Raw genomic sequence first — 19,847 nt, forward strand, 5'->3', positions numbered from 1 at the left:
GTCAAACTGTGAGAAAATAAAGGGCACAGCAACGTCATATTTAACCACAAGGACTTGTGCTCCCTGTGCACCTTCACTCTTTCAAAGTGAAACAATGTAAAGAAAAACATCTGTATAACAAGGAAAAAGTACCAAGAGATGACAAAACTTCCTGTGCTCAACAACTCAACTTCTGCACTACAAACCTTCTTCTATTCCTTGGCACAAAGAAATAATGTGGTGTGAAGCATCTAAGTATTCCCTGACCTGATCCTCTTCCACCAAGGGTATATGTTCCTGTTTCTAAACATGAAATGTGCAAAATGTCTGGGAAACCTTATTTCTGCATTTTGGAGATCTTTTATTTTGCTCAGAGTGCTTAAAGCTTACTTGAATGGTCACTGAGTTATCAACTGTAAATCAGTGCTGACAGTGGTTGTGAGCTGATGAATATGCAGCAAGTACTGAGATGCAGGCCTGCCCTGCCTGGCCAGACTTAATTCTGTTCAGGCAGCTCCTCTGGTAAGTTATCCCAAACGATTCAGATATCAAACAAGAATTCTTCTTTTCCACAGCAGCAAACAAACTGTGGAACATTCGCTATGCAGGTATTTTAAAAGTGTTTTACTTAAAAACAGCATATGATTTGCTGGTTGCCTGTGGTTACCTCTTCTAGCTACACAGACTATACTCCAAATGTTCGTGTGCTCAGGGACTATTATAGATCAAATATCCTATCAGGGGGTTCTTCTGGAAGTTTAATTTTCAAAAACCTGCATCATCAATTAATAAACAGGTATCAGAAGCAATTTTCTGAAGAACCCAACTGCCTACAGAATTTTGCAGCTTGTATTACATCAAACCATAAAACACAAAATCGTTTGCACATTTGGCTTCTTTGTGTAGCAGTTGATTTCAAACATTCTTTGTATGGCCAGCTGCTGTTTTTCACCTTCTCTTTAGCTTTCCAAGAAGGTTGATTCAAGCTCCTCTGAAAATGAAGATGTAATCAGTTTCTGTTGTTTAAGAAGAACCTTACTGCAGCTTCCTATAGGTCCTCATGGAAACAGAATGGTCTGAAATTTTTCTGACAGATTAAAGGGAAAGAGAATGTTTCTGCTGGGTGTCAGGGCAGCCAACAAGTTTGAAAAGCTATTTAAATCATCCTTAATTTTGGTTAATGCTTATTTTCTCTTTCTTAATGTTTTGTCACAGCCACAGTATAAAATCTCACTGTAACAAAAACAAGCCAGTTGCAGCTGAAGACAGGGTGTGAGTAACCAAAGTTCCAATTACTTTGTTGTTGAGGTACTGAATTTAACCATCAATTATAGGACCAATCCTAGTTTTATGGACATTATTGGGAAATCAAGCCCTGAAATTCCTCCAAAGGGATGTTTGTACATGTTGGATGCGTGCTCTGACTCACTTCTAAGTTTAATCTTGTTCCAAGCACAGCCCTAAGAGAATGGTGCTTGTACTGATTTCAACATCACAGGTTCATGGTATCAATTGCCAGGGATCATCTCATCAATGGAATCTTCACAGCTTGCTGAAATACGGAAGATGAGAGCCTGAAGACCATATTGGACAGTTTCCATAGCTACGTAAGGCAAGCCACAGTCAGTGACATGACTCAACTCAAACCTGTTTCCTCTTCAGTCAGGTTGAGGTAAAGATAGCTTCTCCAAAGTTTACAAAAGAAAGTTCACACTAAGACATTTTATTCAGTAATCACCAATGAGCAAACTGTCTTGTGCAAAACCTGCTGACACTGAAACTAAATGGATCAGTAATGAAGGGCATAAATCCATAATCCCTCACCTGCAGAGGCTTCCACAGCTAGTATGAAACAAAATTATTTAGCTTTTGTGAGTTTATTTTCCACAAATGTTACAGAATTTCTAAGGGTCTAAGGGTTAAGAATTTCTACAGGATAATTTCAAACAACTCTGCCAGTATCTTCCAGCACCAACAGCCAGTGACTGCTGCAACTTCTACCCTTGGAATTGCACAGTTCCTTGAAGCCTCACACACTGCGTTGGCTCTCTGTGCTCTTGACATCTCTTCTACATGGTTCCAGGAGAATTCTACCAGAAGCTATCATCACAGCTATGTTGTACAGAACAGCCAGTTTACACCTCTGCACCAAAAAAACCAACCAACCCAGAGCACCTAAGAGGAAGATGCTCTCAGGTACGTTTCAATTTCTGATTAATAACAAAAATCTTTGTGGAAAATGAATTGCAGATAAACGCATTTTCAAATAAGCTGCTTGAAAAGGGTTTTCTCTTCCATCTTTTTTCCTGGTTCTGAGTTCATATATTCTGTGCAGATGAACAATATTTCTTTCTTATAACGCACAAAGCATGGGTAATAAACTGCCACAACCCTCCTAAAGAAGAGACATAACCATTCGGACTGAACCAGGAGTCTGTTTAAAGAGCCATTAAAAACAGTCCGGATTTAAGACATTTTCTAATGCTCTTTTATCTCCCATCAATAACTTCTTGCCACCGTGACCCCTCCACATCTTCCACACAGCTATCGCCATGGAAATCTCTGCATTAGCTACATTTGAAAAAGTTAGATAAAATTTATGTTTTTTCTTGTTAATAATCCTGATTTACTGCTCTGCTCCCATGAGAAATCATAGAATCATAGAATCACCAAGGTCGGAAAAGACCTAAAAGATCATCCAGTCCAGCCGTTCAGCTATTCCCAATAGCTCCCACTAAACCATGTCCCTCAACACAACATCCAGCATGCACCAGTTCACATCAACAGGCACTTCCTCTTTTATAGACACAGAAATTATTCAAAATTTACTTACTTGGGAGAAGAGTTATACTCAGTGGGCTGCAGTTGTTCACCTTTCATTGGCAATATGCTCAGTTACTTCTGAATTAACAGGCTTACATGGAGAGAAAGCTATCTCAACAGCGTAACAGCCAGCCTCCTCCAGCCCTATAGACCTGAGGAATGCCAGAGGCAGGAAGGTAGAGGAAGGAACTGGAGCTAAACTAAAATAAAGCTATTTTTCTCCCATTCTTCCCTGCACTTGGGGAGTCTGAACAAAGGTAAATCAATGAATTAGGAGGTATCAGGTATGCTCGTGGTGAAGACTTTCTCCAGAATGTGGAGCACTTTGGTGTAGTTCTATCCTCTGACTCAGAAGATATAAGACAGTAACAGCCAGCGGAGTATCGTGGCTCAAGGAGGGCGTTCTGGAACATCTGCCCCAAGTCCTTCTGGTTTATACCATTCCATTTGGAGGAAAATGCTCAAATATCGATTGAATTTCCAGGTAAATTCTGTCTACTGTACTAAACAAGTGTATGTTAATTTCATTAAAATAATAAATTTGTAAAGTCTTACAATGACAGCTAAGTAATATAAATACATATATGGATAGGAATCAGAGTTACACTGTTGTTTTTGCGCACTTGTTAAGAATATGTTCCATTTGTGAGTAAGACTGTGTTTAAAATTTCTTCATTTACTCCCTAGCATTTGATCCTCTGTAAATTAACATGTTGGTCCTAAGCCTTCATATAAAATTTAGGCCAATAAAATTTGTCCTAAATGGCTAAAGAGCTTGCAAAGCTTGTTATTCTTCCACTATTGCACAAGAGGACAGAGGGGTATTTTTTTGCTTTATCGTGTGCATCAGCAGGGAAGCTCCCTTCGTCAAAGGCCAACTAGATGCCAAATCCTCCTCCCACCCCTTCTTCATCTTGAGAAGAAGGAATGTTACAAGGGCTCAGGAAGTGAACTATTCCAGTTCTCCCTGCAACACAATGGCTAAAGTCAATGTCAAGTCACAAACTCGGAGCAGTTTATTGTGTCTTGGAAGCTGCCACTAATTCATTGCTCCATGTAGTTACCAAAGACACACAGAAATCAGCAGATTTATGGATCTTGGCACCTGAAGGAAGCATTAGGCTGTGTGAAGCAAGGAGAACAGTTGTAGTCATTCACATTAATGATCTGTTCTTAAATTGTCTGCATGCAGTTTGACTCTCAAATAGAGCAGGTCCCATGCTGAGACAGTAATTCTTGCATTATAACTGCAACTTCTGACTGAGATAATCTCTCAGGATTCCCAAGCTAGACACCTTCTTGAGGCTGTGTCTCCCTTCCCTCTGATCTTCAGTGCCTTTCTGCTCACCCAGCACTACTAGGCTGAGCTGTGCTATGACAGTGAGCTGCAAGTCTCCTAAGACTTCATCCTGAGTTCAGTCAAGGGAGATTGCTAGTAACAAACTTAGCTGCATGTTTTCTCACACTGCAGTCAGCAGCTGCTGCCCAAAAAGGCAGAGAAATTCTAGGGCAAATGTTAAGAGTGTTAGGGAACAAACTTCTCCCTCTCGTAAGGCTTATTTTAACAGCTCTTACTTGCTCAGGACGCAGCATTTGTTCTCTGCCTATAGTAACAAGATATGTTATCTGTAAACTATTGTTTGTGTGTAGGAACATACTCCAATTATCAGTCTCCGTGTATAAAAATATCACAGTGTCAGTGCAGGAATCACAAACACTATGGATAAAGATAAACTACACTGCTATCTGAAGCACCTCCTGCTACAGAATCACAGAATCGCAGGGGTTGGAAGGGACCCCTGCTGACCACTGAGTCCAGGTGGGTTTTGAATATCTCCAGAGAAGGAGACTCCATCACCTCTCTGTGCAGGTTGCTCCAGTGCTCTGTCACCCTCACAGTACAGAAGCTTTTTCCTCATGTTTGTATGGAATTTCCTACGTTCCGTTTTGTGCTCATTGCCCCTTGTATTGAATCATTTTTGGAAGATCAAGCACAGAGCAGCTGCTAAACTGAAAGAAGAATTCCCTGTACTCACTACATACGCTTTGTAATTAGGGCCCAAAGACTCTTTACCCACATAATGTGATGCACAAATGCACAAACATTTTCTGGGAATACACAAACCAATACTTGCATGACAATCTGGCAGAGGAAGAAGCAGAGCAAGCTATTTCCACATGAACTATGATAGGAAGAACACAACTATTTTGGCTTAACAGTTAGTGGAGAGGGAGAGATGAAGCCATGGCTTCATGCAGACCAGGAGCGACAAAGAAATTTGTACAGAACTCTTGAGGCACAGCCTGTCCTCGGGGGCACCAACACTCACTTCCCAGCCCTTAAACCACACGGCAGGCATAAAAAGCGCATGTTACAGGATATAGATTCCATGGGAACGAGTCCCTGAAAACGATGGTGGACAGAGGTCAAAACAGGAACCATCCACACAGTCTCTACACGGAGAGCTGGCACAGGAATCACCACCCTTGTAGTTCAGCGCAATGAAAAAGGGTGAGCTGTGATCCTGATGGAAGGTTTTCTGGAGATGAACCAATCCCAACAGCCAGGTTAGAAGGTTCAGTGCACTCCTGGCAGAGCAGCTACTGATACCTCCTTACAAGGAGATGCCACGGCCTTTCTGCGAGAACTCAAATAAAATGCAAGAAAGTTATCCTTTGATTTCTGCATTTGAAAATCAAGCCGACTCAAAGCACAGGACCACAGAAAGTGAATAGACAGTCCTAGTTCCCTACATTTCTTCTCCATGTAGCTCGGAAATCAAACCATAATACTACTGTAGGTTTCCTGTTCCCCACATGCGTTGCATTACACAAGCTGGTTACAGCTGGAACGAAATAGGCAGCACCTGAATGAGCTAGAACGTCTTTGAGTGTGAATATGCATTTAAATGAAGCATTAGTTAAACAGCACTTTGCTGCAGTATTTACCTTGAATTCTGTACAAACTGCATTAATTATTATTGGTCTTCTAGCATCAGTGTAACTTGTTGCAGCAAGGAGAACAAAATCATTTAGCATCACAGGAACATGGGAAGACAGAAGCTGCTTTTCAGCTTGAAGAGAAGTTTCCTCTTTCTCACGTGCCCAATTCATGCTTCCAGGCACTGATAACAGCAGTGGTGACAAACACCTACTGTGTTTAAATCAGCTGGATTCTCCGTCCGATGACGAAAGAGGCTCAGCATTCAAATTCCCCACTTAAGAAGAGAAAGGATGTTCACCCAGCAGCAATGGGGATGGGGTCACCCATATCCCCATGTGCCCCTTGAGCTCATGTAGAAATCCAGAGCTCTGGGCTGTACAGTGGTCTGTTGCTTTATACTCTGATATAAAGGTGACACTGCGCTCATCTTGACTGTACCTGAGCACTTGTTAGCAGATACTGCATAAATTTGACCTTTATCCTTTTATTCTTTTATTCTTTTCCCAAAGTGAACAATTGGTGCAATGTTTTCTGTATGGTTTTAACTCAAATATTAAACCCTGCTGTAATAATACAATCAATGGCATGGTTCGCATCTTAAGGGAGGGGCTCAGCAGTTTCTAAGGGGCTTTGTTTCTACAGAAATTTACACCACAACCTTCATGCATAAATACAACCACATCCATCAATACTCTTTCTGTATGTGTACTTACAGTGAGGTTGCCAAAGCTAAAGAAGTTGGATGTCTTATGAAGCCAAGTTGATCGGAAATAAATCAGAAAGCTGGATTAGAAGCTAACCAGAAGCTTCCAGCCAGTAGGAGATGGTTCAAATGAAAACTGGGATCACTGCTAATTTTTAACTGTGAGGGAGCAGCATCTGACCTAATTACTGATCTGGACTTCACTATGATGCATTTGTTGGAGCCTGGTATTGATGGAGCATGAATTTAGAACAAGATTTGAGAGCAAATCTCTAAGCCTTTGTATCTGCAGCTAAGGAAGCTGTTGCAGTCAACAAAGATGAACGTGTCATTTCCGACAGAATGCAAACTAATGGTCAGAATGCTTGAACTCCCCCAGGTACATTCAACCAGCATCTGCCAAGATGTGAACTGAGAGATCTGTCTTATGGTTTTTCTGTTTGAAACATCATTTAACCTTTCATTAAACTCACTTTTCAGCTTATACATCAGTTTCACTCCGTATGAATCTGCCACAAAGATACACAAAGGAATCAAAATATTTTTTTTTAATTGAGGGAAATGGTAATTTAGAGCATAAAATGGGAGCTTGGAGCAGAAGGCTGAAGTGCTAGTGATGGCAATGGTGATGAGGAGACGGTTGGACTAGGTGATCTTGTAGGTCGTTTCCAAACATGTGATTCCATGATTCTATGAAGGAAATGTAAAGCAGACCCGAGCTAAGTACTGCACACCTCTAAATACATCACATTCATAAACTTTTTTTAAAAAAAGCAATAACCAAATTCATCACATCTACGGGCCTTCAGGAATGTCAGAGGATGCCAGAATCCCAGGATCCAGTTCAGCTGAGAGATAATGCACATCACTTACCATTTTACACTGCATCCTGAAGTGAAAGGAGCAGGAAAATCACTTGTGAGGATTTCTCTAATTTTAAATAGGACTTGGTTGGCTAATTGGTTAAGCATTAATAATCTGTAGGATACAGTCTCCCAACCACTGGACTCTGGGATAAGGAGCTCTGGGGCTTTCAGAAGCCACATTTGCTCTGCTGGGGCTCTTTCCATGTCAAACTTGCGGCTGAAGCACAGAGGCAGCCTAAGGAAGGACACTGCAGACACAGAGAGCTCCACAGCTGAAACTTCCTTTCTCTTCCTCTTCTACAAATTGCAAGATTTTGTAATTCAAAATGCATTATCTCTAACTCATATTCAATGGCTTACAATGCATCACAAGTCTCTATGCTAACCTAATGGCTGTGGGTGTAACACAGTAACTTTCAACTGCTAATTTTTAGCAGGTTTGACTCCCTCACTGTATTCAGAACAGCAAGGCGTTAATGCTCTCACTTATTTCTGGAGTCCTCGATGGTTACACTTTATAGAAATCAGCAGCCCTGACACTGAGTGAAGAGACATTTCTTTTTTTCTTTCAAATGCAGTGTTCAAATGCTCTTTATTTCAGAACTGAGCCATAACAGTAGTCCTCACAAGATGTACTTTAATCACTCTGTGCTACTTGATTTACAAGAATATCCGAGGTGTCAGTTCAGCTACTGATTTCTAACAGATGGTACAAGCAACTGAACGCTCAGGAGCAACAACAACAACAACAAACAACAAAAACCAGAAATTAAAATAATAATAATTAAAAGATATCTTCAAAGAAATAATTTTGAATATTTTGTAAATTGAGATAGTTTGTCCAGCATCAGTTTTTACGCACCCAGCTGTATTAAACACATAAAAGAGAAGCAGAGCTGTCTTTTCCCCATGCCTCTTTGAAACCTTGCTCCTGAATTCAAACTCCTTTGCTTTCCTTTGCTTTTTGAAGACTCTCTGCAGGCTTTCAAGGAATGTCATAACCAAGGGATAAAATACCCCAAACCAGTTGTTCTCAATCACAGAATCATAGGGAAGGGACCTCTGGAGATCCCCCACACCAACCCCTTGCTAAAGCAGGTTCCCTACAGCAGAAACACAAGAGAGCATCCAGGAGATTTTCAACTATCCCCAAACGGAGCTCCAAAACTGCTCTGGTTCAGTATGTGCCAGGGCTCTGCCAGCCTTGCAGTTCTAGTGCTAGTTTTAGTTTTAGTGCTAGTGGTGGCAATGGTGATGAGGAGACGGTTGGACTAGATGATCTTGTAGGTCGTTTCCAACCTTGTGATTCTATGATTCTTCTTCATGTGTGGATGGAACTCACTGGGCATGGCTGAACAGAGCCTGGCTCCATCCACTTAACCCCCACTCTTCAGATATTGGTCAGCACTGATCAGGTCCCTCCCAGCCTCCTCCAGGTGACCAGCCCCACGGCTCTCAGTTTCCCCACCAGGAGATGCTCTGTGCCCCCCCATCTCTGCAGCCCTCCACTGCGCTCTCTCCAGCAGTTCCCTGTCTTTTTTGAAGTGAGGAGCCCGGCACTGGGCGCAGTGCTCCAGCTGTGCTTCCCCAGAGCAGAGCAGAGGGGAGCAGCACCTCCCTTGCCCTGCTGGCCACGCTCTGTGCAATGCACCCCAGGGTCCCATTGGCTTCTTGGCCACCAGAGCACACTGCTGGTGCGTGGTCACCTCTTGGTTACCAGGACACCCAGGTCTTCTCTTCAGGGCTTTTTTCCAGCAGGGCAGCCCCTAACCTGTACTGACGCATGTAGTTTATTCCTCCCCTGGTGCAGGTCTGTGTACTTGTTATCATTTAACTTCCTAAGGTTCCTCTCTGCCCCCTCCATCCTGCCCAGGTCTCTTTGAACGACAGCATGGCCTTCTGCTGTGTCAGCTGCTTCTCCCAGCTTTGTATCATCAGCAAACTTGCTGAGGGTGTGCATCCCTTCATCCAGGTCACTGATGAAGACGCTGAAAGACCAGGCCTAGCACTGACCCTTGGGGAACACCGCTGGTTACAGCCTCCAACCAGACTGTCAGACAGTTCTGCTGATCACAGCCCTCTGAGATCTGCTGGTTAGCCAGTTCTCAATCCATCTCACTGTCCACTCATCTATCCCACCTTTTAAGCTTCATTACAAGGATGTTACATGAGATGGTGTCAAAAGCCTTGCTGAAGTCAAGGTACACAACATTCACTGCCCTCCCCTCATCTATCCAGCTGGTCATGGTACCACAGAAGGCAACCAGGTTGGTCAAGCATGGTGAAACGATGTTGACTACTTCTGCCAAACTTATTTTCTTCCACTTGCTTGGAGATGGAACCCAGAAAAAGCCACTCCATCACCTTCCCAGGAACAGAGGTGAGGCCAACAGGACTGCAGTTTCCCAGGAGGTCATCTTCTGGAGCTTAAAGCTCCACTGAGTATTTAATTATTTTAATTAATTTTAATTATTTTAAGGAAGACATTCATCAGTGTCCTTCACCCTTGGTTCCCCACTGCTTCTGAACTGGCTCTCAGCAATACACCCGTGAGGATCTAAGTGTTCAGGAACCTCAAATGTTATTTTCATTAGCATTACCTTTCTGGCTTGTAAGTGTCTACATTCTGTAAGAAAGTTCAGGACAGAAAACCCAGAGTAAATTTATTCTACCCTTCCTATGGAAGGGTAGAAAATGAGAACTGGAGGAGATAGCCTAAAAAAAAGTCTGTTCTGCAACATCTCCAAACTCAGAGAATGAGGTTCATACTCACTACCCACAAAACCTTGGTGACATTTTGGCTACAGAAAGAGCAACAAGCAGAAGCAAAGCTAAGCTTCCATTCAAAATGAGCAGTAGGATGCGCCACATCCAGCCATGTCCATTACAGGCTGGAAACAACTTGAAACATTTTAATAATGCAGAAATAGTGCTTGAAATCTCCTCCTGAAATATCTTCAGTGCAATCCAACTCTGCACAAAAATAGCAGCTCCCATGCTTTCCTGTTTCATTTGTTCTGGCAACCATGAATGATATTGCTACTATCCCCCTGCCCAGGGCAGAGCAGCAATTGCTAGCATCACTAGCATCACTAGCAGCAATTCTTCGCTTTCCTGCTCTTAGGAGTTATATGATAACACTTCTCCCACTCTACAAAAGAACACTGCTCTTGGGAAGACCAAATTGCTACTGCTTAGTAAAGACATTCTGCAAACAGGCAATGATAAGCACTTTTAAAGACATCAATGTAGTTGACAGAGTTATATTTAAATGAGAGCTGAATTATTACCAATGCTATACAGTCCAAATTAAACTGATACAAACGTATGAAGTGCACTTGTATACACACAAGCAGGTATGCACTTACATAGTATAGATAATTTATTTAAGCTGATTTTAGTTAACTTGAATGAGAATCAATGGCTCTATGATTTCACGAAGATTTTTAAAGTATAAAATAATTTTTGAGTCTTGTATTTTTGTATTGGTGACAACTAAAAACCTGAGACTCCTCGGGGTTTTGTTCAGTCAGAATGCTTTGATTTTGATGTGTACTGTTTAATGATCGTTATTTGTGTAGCACCTGAATACACCCAAGTTGCCAGTCCAAGTAGAAACTAATGGACAGAAAAAGCAAATTTAGACTGAAGTATTCTCACATCAGTAACACCTACAGTGGGTCTGAAGAAAGCTCTGTGCAATTCTGAGCCTATTTTAGCTCCTAGTTTCCTTCAGAAAATTGTTTCACAATTCAGAATTTCAGCATCTGTACTTGTGCCTGAAAATTGATGTTGCCACATCACCAAGAATCTTGAATCGCTCTGTAATATGTAAGGTTTGCGTTTTATTCTATCATTTTCTCCTATTAAAAGCTTTTTTCACCATTCACTAGAACAGTTCTTTTATCATCCAAAATTTAGCTAAGAGGCACTCATCTTCCCCTTTGTGCAAAGGAAGCACAAAGGTCTTGAGGAAATGTTAATGTCATAAGCTCCAAAATCATGAAGTTTTTCCCATATAGTTAAGAAAAGAGTCACTGAGACAGCTCTAAACTACAGCTGCAGGGAGATACAAAACACCTGAAACAAACACAATGCATCTAAGACCCTGGCCTTTAAAAGCAACTACAGGAAATTATGAGTGATGTCGGGACACTACAGTTTGAGTACTGGATACAAAGACTCAAAATCAACCTTTGAGCACCAGTGTCCTGTACGAAAACATGGACAGGAGCACAGAAAAGGACAATATAATAGGCAGTGACATAGGACACTTGCCAGCTCAGCATCCTACTTTCACATGTATGATATATTCACCAGTATACAGAATTGTGCTAAGGCTCAGAAGCATCCACCTAGATCTGAGCTTGTGCAGAAATCTGTAAAAAGCAGAGCCTGCTGGGCTGCCAATTATCACAAAAAGATGGGGTGTAAGTACGTCACAGTGCCCAATAAACTAGCACTGGCTGAAAGAGACCTCTGGATTTCTCCAGTCCAATGTCCTGCTCAAAGGGAGACCATTGCTAACATCTAATCAGGACAATAGAGGTTTCAACATGAAGTCTTGGAAACGCACCATAGCTAAGTCTTGAGGACACCAAGCACAGAGATTCTCCATGTCTCAGGTGACATGTCCCAGGCCTGCACCATCCTCCCAGGAATGAAGTTCTTCCTAAAGCCCAAAATGAATCTTCCAGGTTGCTGTTTCTTGACTTTGTCATTTGTTGTACCGCTTGACGCCACCAAGGGAAAAGTTCTGTTAAGGCACACAAATGTTTAAAATCTGGCTCCAAATGGCGGGTCCAGAACACACTTCCTATGTACAAGCACAATCAGAGGAACTGGAGAGGTTCTCGAGTTTTAGCGCCTCTCCTGTGTCAGTACAGAACTACTTACCTCCCCCAGCAGCTGGAAATGGCCTGAAGTTGCTCCAGGGGAGGTGCAGCTTGGATATCAGGAAGCGTTTATTTATAATAAATTAATTTTCATTTATTTGTACACCCAGAACAAATGGTGAGGCACTGGAACAGGCTGCCCAGGAAGTCTTCAAGAAACATGGAGATGTGGCAGTGAGTGCCATGGCCGAGAGTCACCGGCGGGGGTTGCTGGTTGGACAGGATGATCTTATTGGTCTGCCCAACCTCAACGACTCTGTGGTTCTCTGACCTGCCTACGTATTGTGGCACATGGAGACAAACAGCACTGTATGCTGCTCACCAGCCCTGAACACCCCCTATTTTCCCACCTTACCCAGATCACAGCAGCTCAGAGAGGAGTTGCTTCACAAAGTGTTTTTTCCTCCAGGGTTGTACTCACAGTGTCCTCAGCTCTCCCAGGCCCCACCCAGCTCCTCCACTTCCCACAGCCACCACCTAATCCACTCAACAACTGGTTGGTGGATGTTTTTGTCACAGTTTGTCCAAGTTCAGCCCATACATGCCAAGGAAAGGAAAAGAAAAAACACTCCAGGTAGCAGCAGATAGAAAAACTCCCAAGGTATGAACTCCAAAACCATAAGATGGTACCATTAAAAAATGCCAAGGAAGGCATCCAGTGCAGCTGCTGAAATATGGCTCACAGAACCTCCTCTGGGCTTCTCTTGCCTCTTGAGAATTTTCTTGGAATTCTGACAGAGCATTTCTGAAATCCAGAGCAGGAACCACCAGAAACAGAGAGCATACTCAAACAAAAGAAATGCTTTACACCGGATGCACAGTTACAAGTCATAAGGGTAGCATAAATTGACAGAGGCCAAGGGAAAGCCATTTAACCCAATCTTGTAGCTTATTTACGTTCTCCAAAATCACATTTTGATCCACAAACACGCAAAGCTACAGAGTCAGAGCCATCTGCATGGAAAGTGAGAAATAATACACATCCTTTCAGCCTGCTTTTCTCCAAACTCTGCCAATGAGTTTAAACCATCCTAGCCCACCTGTGCAACGTAACAGAGAGACAGTGGGCTTGATTCACACTAAGGGAGGCTTTCTTTTCCAGGATGAATTGACTGTGAAACAGTAATGATTTAAGAATGTGAAAATTTCCTGCTGAAATAAATGCCTGTAGAGAGTTAGGACAAACAAGAATATGGCTCAGAACATTAGCTTGTAATTTGCATAGGTAAGATAGTGGCATGATTACAGGTTTCCTGGACTTGTAAAATGGGCTTGAGATATTATCTTTTAAAGGGCGTGGCAAGAAGCTTTTATTTAATGAAGTTTGTGAATTAAAACAGCTTTAAAATGCATGAGCAGGCCTAGGCCCATGGAAACCCTCCCAGCTGACGCAGTGTTTGGATAGGAAAGAAAAAAAATCTTTTTATCTGGTCAGAGGTACCTTAAAGGAGACAAAAGATATTCAGGCAGACTAGGACCTATGTGGCAGGAGGAAGAGGAATACAAAGTCACAAAAGCACTGAACTGTTAGAGCTGGAAGGGGCCTCAGGATACCACACAGCCCAGCTCTGCAGCTCAGGCTGAGATGGCGAGGGCAGGCTGCTGAGCGTGCAGCGGGGCTTTGAGTTTATCCACAGAAGAAGAGTGTTCCCTTCCTGTGCAACCTGTCCCAGTATCTCACCACCCTTGCAGTAAAAAAGTGTTTTCTTATATTCAGATGGGATATCATGTGTTTTAGTTTGTGTTCAGTGCCTCTTCTTGTCCTGCCACTAGGCATCACTGAGCAGAGTCTGGCTCCTCTGTCTTCATGAGCCCAGAACGGGGCAATTCTGGTCAATGCAGAACATGGAGGTTGATGTGTAGCTTCACTCTCCAAGCATGTCTAAGTGGCCAACTGACATCACCTACCTAAAGAAGACTACAGGTCAGCAAGGAAGAAACGTGACTGACTTCTCTTTTAATGGTTGCTGACAGCAGCTTGGTTCAAACATGAGTGGAGGTAAGTGAGACACCTATGTCCTCAGGTAAGTGGAGGATAAAAACAACAGAATTTATGGAATGCACCCTAAACATATTCTTTACAGACAATTCCAAGTATCATCATAAAAAGATTCTTTAAATAATCATTCATGCATTTGGTTTTAATAACACTCTACTTGAATGCCAGTATTTTTACATAAAAACATTCTCACAACAGAGTTTAGAATCTACTTCAAAGAACTTTTCCATTATGTCCTCGTGTCACAAAAAATCCAAAGAAATCTGTTACTAGCCTACAGAGAGGTCTATTTCCATTTTCTTGTGCAGACTCTTTTTTGATTTTTAATTTTAATTTTTTAATTTTTTTTCCTAAAAACCACCACCACCATCTTTGATTAAACTATGTAGGTTGCTCCAAAAGTAATGCCTCCCATTTATTTCCATGGATATTACAACAGTTACAGACTGTTATATATAGCTCTATTTGATAGAGCAAGTTCTCAGCTACATAACACTGTTTCTCAACATAGTCACCACCATTAGCTGTGCCTTTTTGCCAACAATATCTGCAAGTTGCACTCACACAAATTTTCAACGGCAGAGGTGACCCACCTCAATGCCTCCACTGCTGAAATGCACCACCTGTCCCTCACTGTGCTCACATCCACTGTTTGGTCTCCATAAATGTTGATGAACATCAGTGTGTATCATTTTTTCCTCATGGAGGAATTCAATTCACCCCCCCTGCTTCATCCACTTCCATGTCAGACACCATTCTGTCAGACTGCCCTTGTCCTGCTATCTGTCACACGGTAATGGGATGTTGGTGGGGAGGTTCAACCTCTACTGCCATCCCACCACCATCCTTTTCTCATCTTGTGGGCCAACATTTTTGGAGCAGCCATCGTCCCTTAAAGGAACGCCTCTTCAGACAGCAGGTAGGAATAGGATTTCTTCAGTCTAGCAAAGACTATTTTAAGTAATTTTCAAAATCATGAAAGCGGATTTACTCTGCAGCCCTGACAGTTGATGACACTATGGTAACTTTCAGTTGATCTGCATACAAATTACATCACACCAACACTAAACAATGGCTAAACTGCTTATATCAACAGCACCAGTTCAGGAAACCCACCCAGCAAACACAGGGAGATTTCAAGCTGTGCCTCTGCCATAATTTCCAAATTTTCTTCACTGAAGAGTAAAATTTCCAAATGGCTCCGGCCAAAAAGATCCTAAAACCACAGCAACTCTTGTGTTGTTACTGGAAGACTGCAAAAAGCAGCCACAAAGCAGGGGAAGAGGAGGGGAGATTCTGGCAGCCCAGCACTGTAAGTGGCTCTAGCAGGCCCTGACCTGGAGAAAGCAGCCACAATTCTCCCTGCATGGTGCTCCAAAGGAAATTAAACTCCTGAATCGTGAACTGTGGTGAGTGAAATGCATATGTTCATGTGGCTATGCAGTGCTGGTTCTGAGGGCACAAGCTTATGTTAATGCATGTTATTTAGGCTCCCCTGTCCGGTGAGATATCCCAGATCCCCACTTTCTGAGATAGAGGGCACCTAGCTGTATTTAGGAAGTCTAAACACTATTTCCACTTCACTTGGCCCAGAAACAGCCAGCAATGTACAACAGAAACAGTATGTCTGCATTTTGAAGCACAAGCACAAACTAATGCTAGGGATTACCTGTTTCAAGTGTAGGAAGTTACACTGTTTATAATTAGACCTTAAGGGTAAATGCTCTATATTCAACATGCTTCTTCAGTAAATAAATACAGCTGCAAAGTAAGACCTGAAATATCTGGCTCAGCAGAATTTATGATCTGATGTTTCTGTGGTTCTCTTCAATCGTGCACTGGTCCAGACAACAGAGCCACGTTTTGGACCTGCAATGATGCTGTTATCCCCAAAACACCCCAAACATCACTAAAGAACTTACCTTTCAAAGACACATCGAATGACAACCAGGATTAAGGCAAAAGGGATGCTGAGCAGGAGATCACGAGGCTTAGGGTAGTGGATGTCTTCAGACTCTTTCATGTCCTCCCATGTAATTCCTGGGGGGAGCCAGAACTCGTGCTGCCATAGCCATTCATTCAAAGACTGTGCCATCCTGGAAGGAAAAGAGACCAGAGTACACTGAGGATGCCTAGCACACAGCAAACCTGTCAGCACAAGCAAGTGAGCCAGAGAAAGGATTACACCCTAGCTGAGGTAGCATCTGGCTATGAAGGCAGGTGTGGAACACCTCAGTGCCCAAGGGACTGATAAACTACTCACAGATTTTTATCAGGTGCTCAGTGATTGCAGATTCCTGGCAAGGAAAAAGAAGGAAAAAAAAAAAGAAAGCTAAAATGGGATTAAGTGTCTCAAAATTCAACAGAACACTGGTGTAATCCTCAGCAAGATCTATCAGGAAGTTTTAAGTCTAATGCTGCAACTTCACAGGCAAAACAGAGTCCCTTCTACAGGAATGACAGCTTGGTGAAGATAGGCTCCCAGGCTGGCTACCAGCACCCCTCTATATCTACATATCCTTACCTTTTAGTCTTCTCCTCAATATGTACATATCTGTACCATCTAGCCTTTGATCTTTTGTATTTATTTGCTTCTATTTACACACTGCAATTTCACTCTGTGTGTGTGAGCACTCTAATTACTATTATTTTGAGGCTTGCCCTTAAAAAAGGAAGAAGAAAAAAAGAGAAGCTTATCTTCTGCTTTACATGATTGAGGAAAGTATGTCCAATTTCTGTGGTAAGCTGGATTCCCAGTGCAATTTTAAAGACCATGACTGAAAGTGTCATTTACATACATGATCAGAGAGTTTAACAGCATAAAAGGCAGCGAAATGGGTGTAATGAAGCATTCAGCATGAAAATACCATTGCTAGATAATTCTAGATCATTCACAAATAGGAGTGGTTTTGCCCTCAAATAGAGGCTGCTCATTCTAACTGGTAACAATACGGAGAACACAAGTTCTGAATGTGTCAAACAAACTCTGTGTAGGTAAGGAATAAGAGGGAAGGCATGGGAATGAGATGCCCATTGAGATTATTTGAAGAGCACACAGGAAATGCCCTGTTATGAAACCAACAGAAAAAGCATGTAATTTGAGTGTCAGACCTGATTATCATAAAACATCTGATCCAGAGGAGGACCAAACTCTGGCCCAATTTCTGCAAGAAGTGCATAACTGGTTGAAAATGAATCATAAATTTGACTTTGAAGACATCTTCAATTCGAGAACAGATGCTTTGTTAGCTAAAATGAAGATCAGGCTTATTCCAGAATTTTGCAGAGTCTGATGGATACCGTCTGAAACACAAACTCTCTTCTTGGTTTGGACTTTATTATTGGAGAGATCAGCAGGGAGGAACGATGATGTTTAACATGAGCAAGCGTAGAGTCCAGCTCCTGGGGAGGAATACTCACATGCATCTGTACAGGTCAGGGGATGACTTGCTGGAGGCGATCGCGGCACAGCAGGACCTGGGGGTCCTGGTGGACAACAGGTTGGCCGTGAGCCACCAGAAGGCTAAGGGGATCCCGGGGTGCAATAAAAAGAGCATGGCCAGAAGGGCAAGGGAGGTGGTTCTTTCCTCTGCTCTGCCCTGGGGAGGCCACATTCAGATTAATGTGTCCAGTTCTGGGCTCCCAAGTTCTAAAAAGACAGGAATCTCTTCAGAGGAGTCCAGTGGAGGGCCACAAAGATGACGAAGGACCAGGAGCATCTCCCATATGAGGAGAAGCCGAGTAACACGGGGCTATTTAGCCTGGGGAAAAGACTAAGGGGGATATCCGATCGATGTTTATAAATGTCTGAAGGGAGGTGGGAGGCTAACGGATGAGGTCAGGCTCTTCTTGGTGGTGCACAAGGAGTAATGGCCCAAAACTTGAATATGGGAAGTTCTGTACTAACATGTGAAAGAACTTCTTTATAGCAAGGGTGATGCAGCATAGGAACAGGCTGCCCATACTGCTGGGGAGTCTCCTTCTATGGAGATATTCAAGACCCGTCTGGATGCCCATCTGAGCCACCTACTGTAGGGAACTGCTTTAGCAAAGGGTTGGACCGATTGATCTCTTAAGGTTTCTTGCAATCCCTGCAATGCTGTGGTGCTGTGATTCATCTCAACGTGCCTTTTGATCTCATTATAACAGGGAAGAACTGGACCCCATTGCTTCACATTTGACTCTCATTTTTCCTGGAGTATTCACAGTCAATTCACCATGATGACAAAGCTGACTGCAAATATAAGAATATTTGACATAAAGTGAATGCAGATTTTCTGAGCATTTAAGATATGCAAAGCAGGAAAATGCTTTTCCCTTTCCAACAAAGAAAAAAAAACCATACTAAAAATGCATTCTTCTTCATGCATTTCCTCATTTCAGCATTTGATATCTAAATAGCACAGAAATAACTCCTAAAAATCAAGAGCCTGATATACTGTAGAACTGTATACAAAAGTATGAGGGCTGCTCCAAAAGTAATGCCTCCTAACTTATGATGTCAACCCACAACACCAGAGGCAGATGTTGGTGGGATGGCAGTAGAGTTTGAACCTTCCCACCCATTAAATTTTGCTGCCGTGTGGCAGATGGCAGCAGAGGGACAGTCTGACAAAATGGAATTTGACATGGAAATGTGCATGAAGCAAAGGAGTGGAACTGAATTCCTCCATGTGGAAAAAAAGGCACCCGCTCTTATTCATGGATGCTTGCTGAATACTTATGGGGACCAACCACTGGATGTGACACAGTGAGGGACAGGTGAGGCATTTCAGCAGTGGCAACAGAGATATGAAAGACAAGCCATGTGCTAGATGGCCATGAAGATTTTGACAAGTACAGCGTGAAGCTCTTGTTCGTTGATGGCAAAAATGCACAGCTAATGGTGGTGGCTATTGTCTTGTTTTGCAGCTGAGAATTTGTTCTATCAAATAATGTTATTGTGCCCTTTTATCTCTTTCAGTTTCCAAGGAAATAAATAGGAAGCATTATTTTCACAGCAATCTACTTAGTAACAGTTAAGGCCACAAGAATAATATTCATCCTTGCTCCAGCACCCAACTTCACTAACTGAAAAGAAAACCCAATTCTTTGACTGATTTCAGTTTGACAATAATCACAGCATTTTCTTCTTTCTGGTGCAGCTTTTGGGACTCTGGGAACTGCTGTTTTGCTCCCATTTCCAGGCTGTTATTCATTCTTTCTGTTACCCCTTCTATCAGTGCAATGTCTGGATAAAGACCACTGACACATAAAATGAAGATAACATCTGTTTTAAGAGCCTAACAATCAAGATGTAACAGATTTTAAGTCGTCTGCCAAATCTGGCCTGGACTTCCCGGAGAGCTGGGCAGAGAAGAACCCTAGGAAGTTCAACAACAGCAAGTGCAGAGCCCTTACATCTGGGGAGGAATAACTACATGCATCAGTACAAGAAGACCTGGGTGTCCTGGTAACCAAGAGGTGACCACGCACCAGCAGTGTGCTCTGGTGGCCAAGAAGCCAATGGGACCCTGGGGTGCATTGCACAGAGCGTGGCCAGCAGGGCAAGGGAGGTGCTGCTCCCCCCTGCTCTGCTCTGGGGAAGCACAGCTGGAGCACTGCACCCAGTGCCGGGCTCCTCACTTCAAAAAAGACA

At 42.7% G+C, this 19,847-nt stretch overlaps 1 protein-coding gene across 1 annotated transcript in view; it reads right to left on the reverse strand.

Annotated features, from left to right (window-relative positions):
- Positions 1-19,847, reverse strand: part of CERS4 (ceramide synthase 4) — a gene marked incomplete at both ends in the record, with an annotated part of 46,463 nt that overhangs the window by 19,537 nt on the left and 7,079 nt on the right. Inside the window, one exon of the mRNA XM_079546619.1 lies at positions 16,132-16,305. Within this exon, the coding sequence (XP_079402745.1) occupies positions 16,132-16,305 (174 nt within the window). The remainder of the gene's footprint in view (positions 1-16,131; positions 16,306-19,847) is intronic.

This window comes from Tetrao urogallus (assembly GCF_951394365.1).
Source record: "Tetrao urogallus genome assembly, chromosome: 25".
Lineage (NCBI taxonomy): Eukaryota > Metazoa > Chordata > Aves > Galliformes > Phasianidae > Tetrao > Tetrao urogallus.